An 11,816-nucleotide genomic window follows, 5' to 3' on the forward strand; every position below is an offset into this window, starting at 1 on the left:
TTTTTTTTTTTTTTTTAAGATAATGCGATGATATTATTAGGTCATTTGTAGGCAAAGTTCAATTGTCTCTTAAGATGTGACATAAAACACTGCAAAATTAATAGATTAGTCAAACAATATGCTTCRTTACTTCAGTGGAGTGTGATTTGATGTAGAAGCAGAGACTGGATGCAGATTAGTAGATATTATTAAGACTCATGGAGGCTTCAAAAAATGGCAAGGTTTTTGAGACGGCTGTGACTTCTGACCASTATGTTAAACTGGTCCCGATTTGTCTTCTTATGTCCTCTAAATGGTATTTGCAATATAAATGCATCCAAGGTCAATAAAAGATTTAGAAAACAATTCCAGTTTAACGCTTTTTAAATTCACCACGCCTCCTTGGGAAGATCAATCTGAGAAAAATGACAGCTCAATAAAAAAAACAAAAACATTATGCCCACACTGGTAACCCATTCATAAAGTTGAGGGCTTATGAAAGTCTTTACGATTGTATTATAGGTAGATGAAAACAAAGATTAGCATTTATTTTTCTATCTCAGTCATGTTTAAGTCCATACTTGATGAGGCTAGTCTGAAAGCTTTATTTAGTCATTTATTCCTCGTTTGCTTGAATAATTCAGAAAATTAGCTTACAGGCAGACTCTCTGGTGTTGTATGGATTATTATCCTGACGCATAACTCAAGAGCACTTAAGGATTTGAACCGATGGCTGGACATTGTCCTTCATGATGTTTTGGTAGTCGTTCAGGCCTAGCAGCTTCAGATTAGCACTAATGCGTCATACTGCGTCCTTCACGTTTACCTGTTCGTGTAATGTCATTTAGCTGATAAATTGTGTTAAGTTTCACACCAGATGTAAATGAGACACAAACCTTCCAAAAAGGTTGTATTTTTGTAATATCACTCCCCAGAAAACTTTTTCACAACTTCGAAGGATCATCAAGATCCAAGTTTCTTAACTATAAATGATATGAGACAGGATTTTTTTTTTGTCTCATATCAAAAATGTCTCATATTTTTGATATGAGACAAATGCTTCTCTTTGTTGCATTAGAGAAGATAATAGGAGCTTCATCGTCCTTCGCGGAAATATTTAACGAACTGAACAGAATAAAATAGAAAATGAGAAGATAGTAAAATGAGGTTGCTGTACAGTATAATAATGTTAACTATATATTTCACACTAGAGAAGGAGTTTGGTCACTTAAGATGTTGTCGACCTTTTTGACCTTTTCAGCTTTACTCATTTTCTCCAGTCTCTTATTCTTACATAWCTGTATGTCTGTATCAGTAAGMAAAATAATCCAAGTCAGATTATTCTAAAAAATACCAAAACTATTGTATTTTGAGTTTGGATTACAAAAAAAGCGACATGGGATCCAGTTAGTCACATCATGCTTTTATGACGAAAGAGGAGTTAATTTACAAGACAAACAGTATATAAAACATACACTGAAATAAAAAAAAAGAAACCATATGTTCTTTATAGACATAGTACATTATTATCCTTCCCTTTGAGACCAAACAGCCATGGGACTGAACAAAACCTGGGTGATCCCTGGAGGAAAGCAGCAGTTAAATCCTATGTTACTATACCTACACTATTTACAGTTCAACAGTCATTTTCCTCTGTCAGACATGGCAAGGAAGTCTACAGATTTGATGACATGATATGGCTAATAGAGCTAATATTTACACGTTCTGTTCCTGTCATCCAAGGATCAAATTATTCTGGCATTAAAAAAAAAAGTGCTTTTTAAAGATGTACAGTCAGATGGCGATGTAGCTAAAGAGGATTGGAAACTAAATTTGGTACTTCATGTATAACAGTCAGCTTAATTTGTCACTCATCTCTGGTTGTGACTGATCACCTTACACTATTTAATTAGACAATTCAAACTAATTTCTAGAGTCCATTCATCCTTTTTCGCATTAGTCATCTTACAACCACAAACTTTAGTGGATTTTATTTGCTTTTTCGCTTTTGGTGACTTAAGAAACACCTTCAATGGTAGCAACAAATGGYGCTAAAAATTACTGATCGAGGGGCAGAACGCAATCTATTCCCACACTTTTCAGATTTGTATTTCTAAAAACACTTCTATAATTTAATTCAACTTAACCACAATGTGTTACTTTGCGTTGATCTATCATACAAAATCCTATTCATACTGAAGTTCGTGGTTGTAATTAGAAAGAATGTGAAACAGCTAAAAGGTCTGAATGCGTTTTAAAGGCATAATAAGTCCAGGGCACTCATTCCTAGGTTTATGAGTTAGGAACAACTTTGTTTGACAAAAATACAAAAGCATTACGGCAATGATCTGGAAAAGAGAGAAAATAAACGCATTCTTAAAGAGGCTGGTGCTATATAGAGAAAAGACCAGAGAGTCAAAAAAAAAAGTGAGGGAATGAATTAAATGCATTTTCAAGTATTTGCTAACTTGTGCAATAGAGATCTGGTGCAGATACAAAGCTAGGTTCATAAAATGTGGGGAAAATTGAAGCGTTGACTCAGACTTGCTATAAAACAAGCGGAAATCTGGCACTTTCTCGCTCTTAGAAGACAAAAAACCCCCCTCTTCATCAAAGTGCAAACCTGGGAACAAGTGCCAGCCACATCTACATGAGCTCTCCACGCCTTGTGCAAACCCCACAGGATCTTTAAGAGAGTGACAATATTGAATAAAAATCAATAAAAGCATGCCATGAATAATCTTATCCCCATACAGAATTGATCAGTCCCAGCCACCTGCCTGGAATATCAATCTCTCTATCTACAGCTTGTACATCAGAGCAGATCATTTGTTTGTGACAAGATATGTGTAAAAGTACAATCATCCCAAGTAAACACTTGTTTCTCCTTCAAGATGCACCCTCCCGTTTGAATATCCGTGAATGCATCATGACTCGTCTCCCCTCGCTCCAGTTGGATTCAGCACGTTTGCTTCTGTTCACGAGCAGCAGCAATGGCACCTCTGGCTCTCGGTGCAGGTGTGAGTTTGGCACTACCAATCACTTTATACAAAAGGCATGCATAGATTCAGCCTGTTGAGACCACAAGCTGGAATGTCTCTTTGCTCTCCGGGGGGAACCGATCGTTTGCCGATCAGAGAAAGAACAGAGYTTCTTTTTTTTTGTTGGGAAATTGTTGGGATTTCTGTTTTGGATATAATTTACAGACCGATTTCCACCGGCTGTCCTGCAGCTTTTAATTGAATTAAGCTCAATCCTCATGACTTTTGCTCCATTTCGCACGTGTGGCAGAACGAATCCGACCACACACACCCACTGGTATTGCTAAAAATATCAGATGAATACATCTAACAGTCAGTCTGCTTTCTTTATTTCTAACCTACCTAAAAATACTGCCGCATCAGCAAGGTTGTAGATGCTGCTGTTGTCCGTTTCGACCACTTGGTGGCAGTGTAACCATTTAAAACGCAGAGATTTCTTGCAGTCCTCTGGTCAAGGTTAAGATGAAGCAATTATCTGTCCAATGTGCTTTAGCAACGCTCTGCTCAAATAATCCTGCTAGCTGTGACAGTTTGCCTCCAGAAAATGGTGACAGCAGATATAGTTTATGTCTAGATTATTATTCTACAACTAAAATCTTTAATCTAGGGTTTCGGCGGTGCAGTGTTCTTAGAGGAAATGAAACTAATAAGCCAAATAAACACCCAATCAGACGAGCTCACTCCTCCGTCATCCCATTACTGCTCRTTTCAGCTCAGATAAATTCTGCTCCAGTCTAATCCAATCCAAAAAAAAAAAAAAAAAAAGCGGCTGTAGGGCGCGGAGAGAGAGATGGATTCATCCAGAGCTAAAGCAGAATCAGGAACGACAGAGGTGGCGAGAAATGCTGCAGAAATTACTGCTCTAAAGGTAAGATTAAATATAAAAATTATAATGGATCATACATAATGACATTTAACTTAATGAAAACAGAGCCGTCTTTAATCTGGAGCTGCGTGGAAACACTGTAACAAAGCAAAATTGGAATAATTCAGGCTTTGCACCAAATAATGGTATAATTATAGTGTCTGGGATTTTACACTGTTTGTGCTAATAAGGAGCTCCCAAAGGGAAATTGTCTTGTTGTGGTTTAGGTTAAATTTCTGCAGCTGTATTAGATTTGTGCAGTGCCTTGTAAAAGTATTCATACTCCTCTCAACATTTTCACGTTCCAACCATTAACATCTACATATTCACTCGGGCTTGACGCTATTGACCAAGACAAAGTTGTAAAATGGAAGGGAAATGGAAATGAAAAGTGGAAAATTGCAACTTGTATTTGTGCAAAGTCAAATTCACTTTGATTCCCTTTAATAAATCTAACTGGTTGCCTAATTGGTAAGTGGTCCGTCGGTGTGTAATTTAATTTAAGTATGAAGACARTTATTCTTTGAAAGCCTCATGAGTTTTGTTGGGGGAAATTTGTGAACAGGTTACGTTTTCAAGGTTGCAAAAAGACTTGATGCCAGGGGCTCACAGAAGTGTTTGGTGGTATAATATAAAAAAGTTCAAGGCGTTTGAATACTTTTGCAGGGAAATGTATGTAGGCAACACGTCACTGAGCTGTGGCCAGGAGAAACCAAAGGAGACGGCAAAGGATTCTCTCAACCTACTTTTTTAAAACATCTGTAGCAGCAAAGATAAATAAATCTTGTTTCCAACAGAAAAGAAAAAAACACATAAAACACTGCCAGCTAGAGTAGACTTTAGAGCAAAAATATTATGCAAATGTGCCTTTTTAGGGAGAACTATTAAAATAATTTCATGCCACAAATTATGATCAATTAAAAATATTTCACATACTGCTAAAATCTGCTCATACCTCTGCAAGGACATTTCAAGTAAAAGCCACATAACAGATTTTTTTCTCCAAAAAATCAAAAATGGCTTCTCCAGTCTTCAAGGTTTTTTTCTTGAGGGCTGAGCAGAGAAATTTGCTTCTTTCCAACCCCGATCGTCTAATAAACGTCCTTTTTTTTTTTTTTTTAAATAAATGGACAGCTTAAATCTGCAAGGTGAAAACGAGTGAAAAAAAAAAAGTAACTCAGTTCCCCTTCCTACGTTTGTAAGGTGGTATCAGATAACGAACGCATCATCAAGAGAACAAACATACAGTCCAGTCCATTGGTTCTCATATCCAAAATAGTTCCCAGAGCAGCATGGTTTCAGTCTGCTAAAGTTCARGGTGAGGTTTGAAAGAAATGGTTGGGTGTGACATGGGAACCAGTTGTTTTTTCATTTTCATTTTTTTTAGGGAACCTGGGTCACCCCTTTCATCTTAGTCGCTGATCCAATCACTGCTCTGTGTTTGGTGGCACCACGAGTAGCGACGAATCATTACATTACAACACCGACTCACCAACCACACAGGACACGCATCTACTACCACACAACCATACTCCGGCCTAATACTGTGAACAGGGACAACAGAGATCGGAAATGCTAAGAAGACGACAGAAAGAAAAGGGACAGACGACCTGCGGGAGAAAGGGGTTAAGAGGCAAGAGGAGGAAACGAAATGAAACACTCATCTACACTTACAATTCTGCATGATGTTTACACAATAACACCATCGACAATCACTACAGACATTCTTACTGTCTTCTAAACCTAATTTCCACTGAGAAATACCAGAAAATGGAAACACCAGAGGGATGGCTTAGGGAGAAGTGACGTCCATGGAGGCAACATCCTGTTCTCAACACCACRGCAGCACCACACCATGGCTGCAGTTAACAGTAGTGGTAGAAATCAGGCCAGTTTTGCCATCCGTTTTCATTTTGTCTCATGAATCTTTTAACAGCTGTTTAGTTATTCATCTTGACAAAGAATCTGTGGTTTCATCATCCCTGACAAGGGACAAAAATGGAGTTCGCATAAATCTTCTTAAAGGAACAAGRGAGTTCTCTCTCCTGCAGCAAATTGTACCCAAACCATGAATTTGTTCTAATAAAGAGGGTCTTTCTTTTGATCACTGAGATGCAACTTTTTCACTGCATGGCTTCCAGAAATCTGAAAAAATTKACATTTTGCGCTCACCAGCCTGGTAAGAACCACTCCCATGACTACACTTTGCTTCGAACAGAGGGTCTGGACTCTGAGCTGTTCAGAACCGAACGCTTCCTGGAGGCGTGGACTGTGTCGAGGTTTTAAATTTTACCCAATTGCTAATGTTTGCTCGTGACGAATGAAATGCGTAAGTTCGACGCCAACTAGCTTACCGGAAATTGCCTGCACTGTAAACAACCGTCCTCCACTGCGAAGAGAAAGAAGCGCTCATCCGAAMGAAGTGGCTGCTAGTGTTGATTAGCGCAGAAAACTGACGTCATCGTTCACGATTCTCTTTCTGTTCGCTGATTGGCCCGTTCAAAAAAATTGACCGGAGACAATCTGAGAGAGCCCAGATTGTGCTGGACATGAGAACTTTTTTTTAGGTAGCAGTCAGATTTTGATTCAAAACCGTTCCATGTTTTTTTTTTTTTGTCACTAGAACACAATTTTCAACTATCAGTGTATTTTGTCTGTTAACCGTATTTAAAACCTTTTCTCAAAAAAACATTCTGTCTATTACTTAGACAAGTTGGATGCTATTTATTAAAAAGCGAATCCTAGCAATACTAATCGACTTGGTTGTATCTATTATTTATTTACTGACCAAATTCGATTGTTATTGCAAAGAAAGTCACAGAAGTAGCATACAAATTTTTGAATCCAATATTACATCTACTGAAAGTGGTAAAAGTAAGGCACCATAGAAGAGGTGTAAATTATCCACCCATGAGACAAATGACCATTACTGCTAACCCGTCAAATAGGAGTGAAGTTAAATTCCTGTGGCAACAGGCACAGACACCTGGGCTCGTTATTTTTTGTGCCTTTAATTTGTATAGGTTCAAGCTGAAAAAGTCCTAATTTTGTGACTAAGCTGAAGGGCCCCATCCATCCACTTGTGTTCAAGTCTGATTTAAAAGGAAGACGGACTGGAATAAACTGCTCATTTACACTTATAACATTTCTGTGTTTCATTAAGCCAGATGAAAATATTGAGAAACAGTTTGGTTTTGGCTTGTGTTTAGCCTGGTTACTGAAAACTAAATGATATTTTCCTGGTTTTCTGACTGAAAATGACACCATTCTGAGATTTTAATTTTGGCATCTGTGGCTATAATCAAATCAGTACTAGCAAATCCCACTGGTTTTCATATCTTCGCCCAGAATGTGCTCAACTCAGTTGGTTTAATTTCTGATGAACATGGAAGAAGCATGAATGGTGATTGCATGTGACTGAATGATGCATATAAATATATATTGTTCAGCTTGAAAGAAAGCTCGGTGGACACTGAGCTACTCACCCRAGCAAAACAATTTTGCTTGTTAAAATAATGAACAATATAAACTTTATGGCTTATTTCCTGGGTGTTGGACTCCAGACCATCAGTGCAGACGTTCTGCAACTTTCAAATGTCTTCCTGGACCAACACACCTGAATTCAATGGCTGAATTGATGCAGTCACGTTCTGCAACATTCTACTATCGGCATAATTATTTGATTCATTTTTTTTTTTTTTTTTTGCCATAATCAAAAACCATCAGTTTATATTAACTCAAGTTTCTGAGCAGTTTACATTTTGTTCGCAGGCTCCATTTAGTTCATTTTATGAGGTGTTGAGAACAGAATAACATCTCATGGTGGATGAGGTGCTTTAACACAGTGAACATTCAGAAGCTCACAGACAACAACGACTGAACAGAATAAAAATAAGGGACAAACAAATATGCAACGAAACACTTGAAAAAAACCAAAAAAAAAACAAAACCTTTTGTTATTTTTTTGCCATTGAGACCACAGTACTACTCTCCACTATACGATGCACATGGTGTGGGTAGGGTGAACACAACTTCATTTACATTTTAATCCTCAGTCTCCAGCCAGGGACCCCTCCCAAAGGAGGACCCAGTGGGGGTGTGTGGGGGTGGGGTGTGAAGGGGGGGATGCACTGGGCTAGGGGGGCAGAGACATTCATGCACCGGCCGTTTCAGAGGCAGAAAGAGAAGTCAGCATCACAATTATAGACTTGTGTTGTGCTTGTGTGTGGCATGTCGGGTTTGTTTGCGCTTGTGCAACTATGACTGTTGTTCCTTTGTGTTTGTTTGTGTTATTCTGTGGAACGTACTGCAAGCCCAGCGACACCGGATAGTCTTGTGAACACCAGGACTGCTTGTAAAATGGCAGTAGTGATAATTATATGACTAAATCATGCACACGCTATATAAAAATTCAACCTACACAAATTATGGCTTTGTTTCTTCAGTCACAAATTTCCAGTATTGGCTTTATGGCTATACATGCAGTATTGCTGGAATGTTACAATTAGCAAATAAATGTGTTCAATGAAATCTTTTTTCTGTTGGTTCGTTACTTCGCTCTTCCTGAGAAAAGGTGCAATATGTTACACGTGTTTGGAGACTGTCTTGTGAAACTAYGAGTCCTGTCTCTGCCTCTGAATAAGACCCAACTTTCCAGGCTGCTCCCCCCGGGCAGCACCGGGAAGGTTAGGTTGGCCACCAATGCAGCAGAGACCAGAGTTCAGGGGTTTGTGTAGGGGAGCGAAACACAGGTCAAAAAGGCTTATGTATTCTCRCTCGCACTACTCAGTATACCCTCTGTTCCTGTCAACCTGGACCATTTGCTCTCTCTTGCATTGGTTCATTTGGTTCCTGTGGTGGCCTGTGTTTGGTGTTCATAATTTTTAATTGTCTGAGTCACAGGCAACCGCAGCACCTCTTGACCGGTACACTCGTCCCAAACTCACACAGCTCATGTTTGGGCAGAATCTCACAAAGAAGTAAAGATCAAATGAACGCTTAAATCGATGGCCTCCATGACATTCTTTACCAATTTCTAGCCTTTTCTTTTTATTTGTTGAAATAACCAAGAAAGTGCTGTTCGTGTTGCAAATACAACTTATCACTCATGTCTATTTCTTACGACAACATTATTGTCAAGCATAACCGATTGATTAAAATCTACGTGTTACGTACAGTAGCATTCAACATCACAATCTAAAGAAAACCACTGCGAAGTGGAGACATCAAAGTAATTTAAATTTYATGCATAGGTCAAATTAAATCACAACTCTAGTTTTAAGGTGGGCACCCAATTTGGAGCAGAGCAATCGACACGAGCTAATATTGTGCTCTCAAACTTCTTTGTGAGTTAGTGGCTGTGTGTGTTTGCGTGTGTCAAACACGTCTTTGGGACGTGCTCATGCCTCCCCTGAGGGACCCCTGGCTGCGTTGTTTCATATCATTTTCATGTTAAACTTCCTGGTCCCGCCTGTAGAGCTCCCCGTGGTGGGTTCAGATTTCCGGAACGAGTACTCCACTGTGAAGTTGTTCCTGCGCTGGCCGCGTCCACGGCTCCACACAAATAACAACAGGAAGCAGAAGAGAACAACTCCGAGAAACGTGATGCAACCCATGGCTGTTGAGACCAAAATGGTGGTCAGGTCCAAGGTGAACTTAAGGAAAACCCGTGTGCTGTTTAGATTTGTGTCGTTGAAGTACTCCCCGCTGTACAGAGAGCGGTTAAGAAAGAAGGCGGAGGCAGAGTCTAGTGGCTGGCCTCTTACTGTGAGAGTGGCAAAATAGGTGTCATTGCCTCCAGCGTTTGAGGCAATGCAGATGTACGTCCCGCTGTCAGTGAGCTGAGCGTAGCGGATCTCCAGAGTACCACTAGGGAGAACAGTGATGCGACCTGAACTCTTTGCTGTGATTCGTCTACGCAGTGGTGAGATCCAGATGATGGCAGGTGTAGGATCTCCGTCAGCTCGACATACAAAGCTCACTGGCTGGCCTTCCCGAGCAACCACCTAGGAGAGGTGGTAGAGCACACGATTGACTATACATAGAAAATTCAGCATATGCAGTATGAAACATTAACATCTCACTAACATTAGAGGACGTTTTAGCTTCTTCAAAAGATTACCTGTTGCATCTTACGGTTGCGGATCTTAGGTTTCTGGCATGTAAAGTGATCGAAGAGAGCAGAGTCAGAGAAGGCGCTGAGGCTGACTCCTTGCACCTCCACCGGGCCTGCACACACTGGCACTCTGCCGTCAAAGTTGAGGGTCTTGCGTCTTTGCAGGATCCACAACAGACGGCAGTCACACAACAAGGGATTCCCGTCCACTCTGAGGGTCTCCAGACTGTTAACAGAGTGGAAGGACCCCTCTTCCAGAGTCTGCAGGTCGTTGGAGGAGAAGTTGAGTACTCGAATCTGTCTGAGACCTCCAAGGGCATGAGGCTCCACCGTCAGCAACCCAGTGCTTACCAKGATGAGCTCCTTTAGCCTCAGCAAGTCCTTGAAGGCCCAAGGCTCTAGTGTGGTGATGGGATTGTAGGACAAGTTGAGATGGGTGAGGTGCACCAGGTTCTTGAATGAATTAGAAGGGACAGTGGTGATGTTGGTGTTGGTGATGAAGAGCCAGCGAAGATCAAGGCCCTGAAAACTAAGTGSAGAGATATACTCAAGGTATGGCCAGTGATCGATATCCAGACCCCGCAAATTATTCAACTTGCGAAAGTTTTGATCCTCCAGGGCAGTGATGCTAAGGTGTCGAAGGTGAAGAGTGACCAGGCTGTGGAGGTAGGACAGCGTCTGGCCAGAGATGGATGTGAGGTTGCAACGCTCTATTGTGAGATCTTCTAGCCCCAGAAGTCCAGAGAATGCCTGTGGCGAGAAACATGGGGTTGGAGAATAATCATTTCAAAAYATACACAAAGACAAGAAGGTTTTTTTTGTACATGGGGTTAGGGTTAGTAGGAGAGCAAAAAAAAAAAAAAAAATCAGAAAGGAGGCACTCAAGCAAATTTGTTAGTATTTTTGTTGCACTGTCAGGAAAGCTTACCTTGTGGGAAATATAAACCAGATCATTGTCTCCAACTTCTAGCTGTTTAAGATTCCTCATATCTTGGAAGGTGTAGTCCAATAAAATCACCATCTTATTCTCACTTAGATCCAGGCTGGTGAGATTGCCCAGCTTGGCAAATGCCCCCATAGGTACTAACTTCAGCTGATTCCCCCGTAACTTTAGGACTTTAAGATTCTGAAGAGCGGCAAAGGCATTTGGCTCTAATGTGGCGATGAGGTTTTCACTAAGGTCCACTTCCTCCAGCCGGGGGTACGGTGCCAGATCACCCGACTGTACCCAACGGAGCCGGTTCTTGCTGAGGTCCAAGACCCGCGTCTCGGTTGGAATGCCTTCTGGGATGTTTGTGAGCCGCCGCCGCTGACATGACACAGACCTCAGCTGAGCTGAACACTCGCATCGTGGCGGACAGGCCTTACTGCTCTCTGGCAAAGTCAAAGCTACGACAAAGACCAGCGAGGAAGCCAGAACCCATTTCCACACCCTCGGCCATGGCACTAAGGCACGACCAGCAGGACCAGGAGAGTCGGTCATGGCGCTGGTCCTCTGACTCCTCGCCTGATACAGGCAGGGTCAGTGCGCCAGACACCTGCAATACAGAAGAGAGAACAGAAAAGTAGGGAAAATGTGTGAGAAGAAATCCATCACGGGTATTGTGAAAGAAAGACGAAGTAATGCACTACACTGCCATAAAATAGTGCTTCAGCATTTTGGCATGTTGTCACGTTACAAACACAAACATAATGTTTTTTACTGCAACATTTTGTGACGTAGAGCACAAAGTAGTGCCTAATTGTTATTTTTGAAAGAAAAATATACACATTTTCCCATTTTGTTAATCTAAAAATGTGAATACTGTGGAAACTC

The 11,816-nt window shown here is 40.8% G+C and overlaps 1 protein-coding gene across 1 annotated transcript in view; it reads right to left on the minus strand.

Annotated features, from left to right (window-relative positions):
• Positions 1–1,381: 1,381 nt before the first annotated feature.
• The window catches only part of lingo3b (leucine rich repeat and Ig domain containing 3b), a 57,415-nt gene continuing 46,980 nt past the window's right edge, over positions 1,382–11,816 (minus strand). Inside the window, exons 2-4 of the mRNA XM_008433864.2 lie at positions 10,929–11,538; positions 10,007–10,750; positions 1,382–9,890 (exon numbers count right to left, since the gene is read on the minus strand). Coding sequence (XP_008432086.1) covers positions 9,321–9,890; positions 10,007–10,750; positions 10,929–11,483 — 1,869 coding nt within the window. The 5' untranslated portion in view covers positions 11,484–11,538 and the 3' untranslated portion in view covers positions 1,382–9,320. The remainder of the gene's footprint in view (positions 9,891–10,006; positions 10,751–10,928; positions 11,539–11,816) is intronic.

This window comes from Poecilia reticulata, linkage group LG17 (assembly GCF_000633615.1).
Source record: "Poecilia reticulata strain Guanapo linkage group LG17, Guppy_female_1.0+MT, whole genome shotgun sequence".
Lineage (NCBI taxonomy): Eukaryota > Metazoa > Chordata > Actinopteri > Cyprinodontiformes > Poeciliidae > Poecilia > Poecilia reticulata.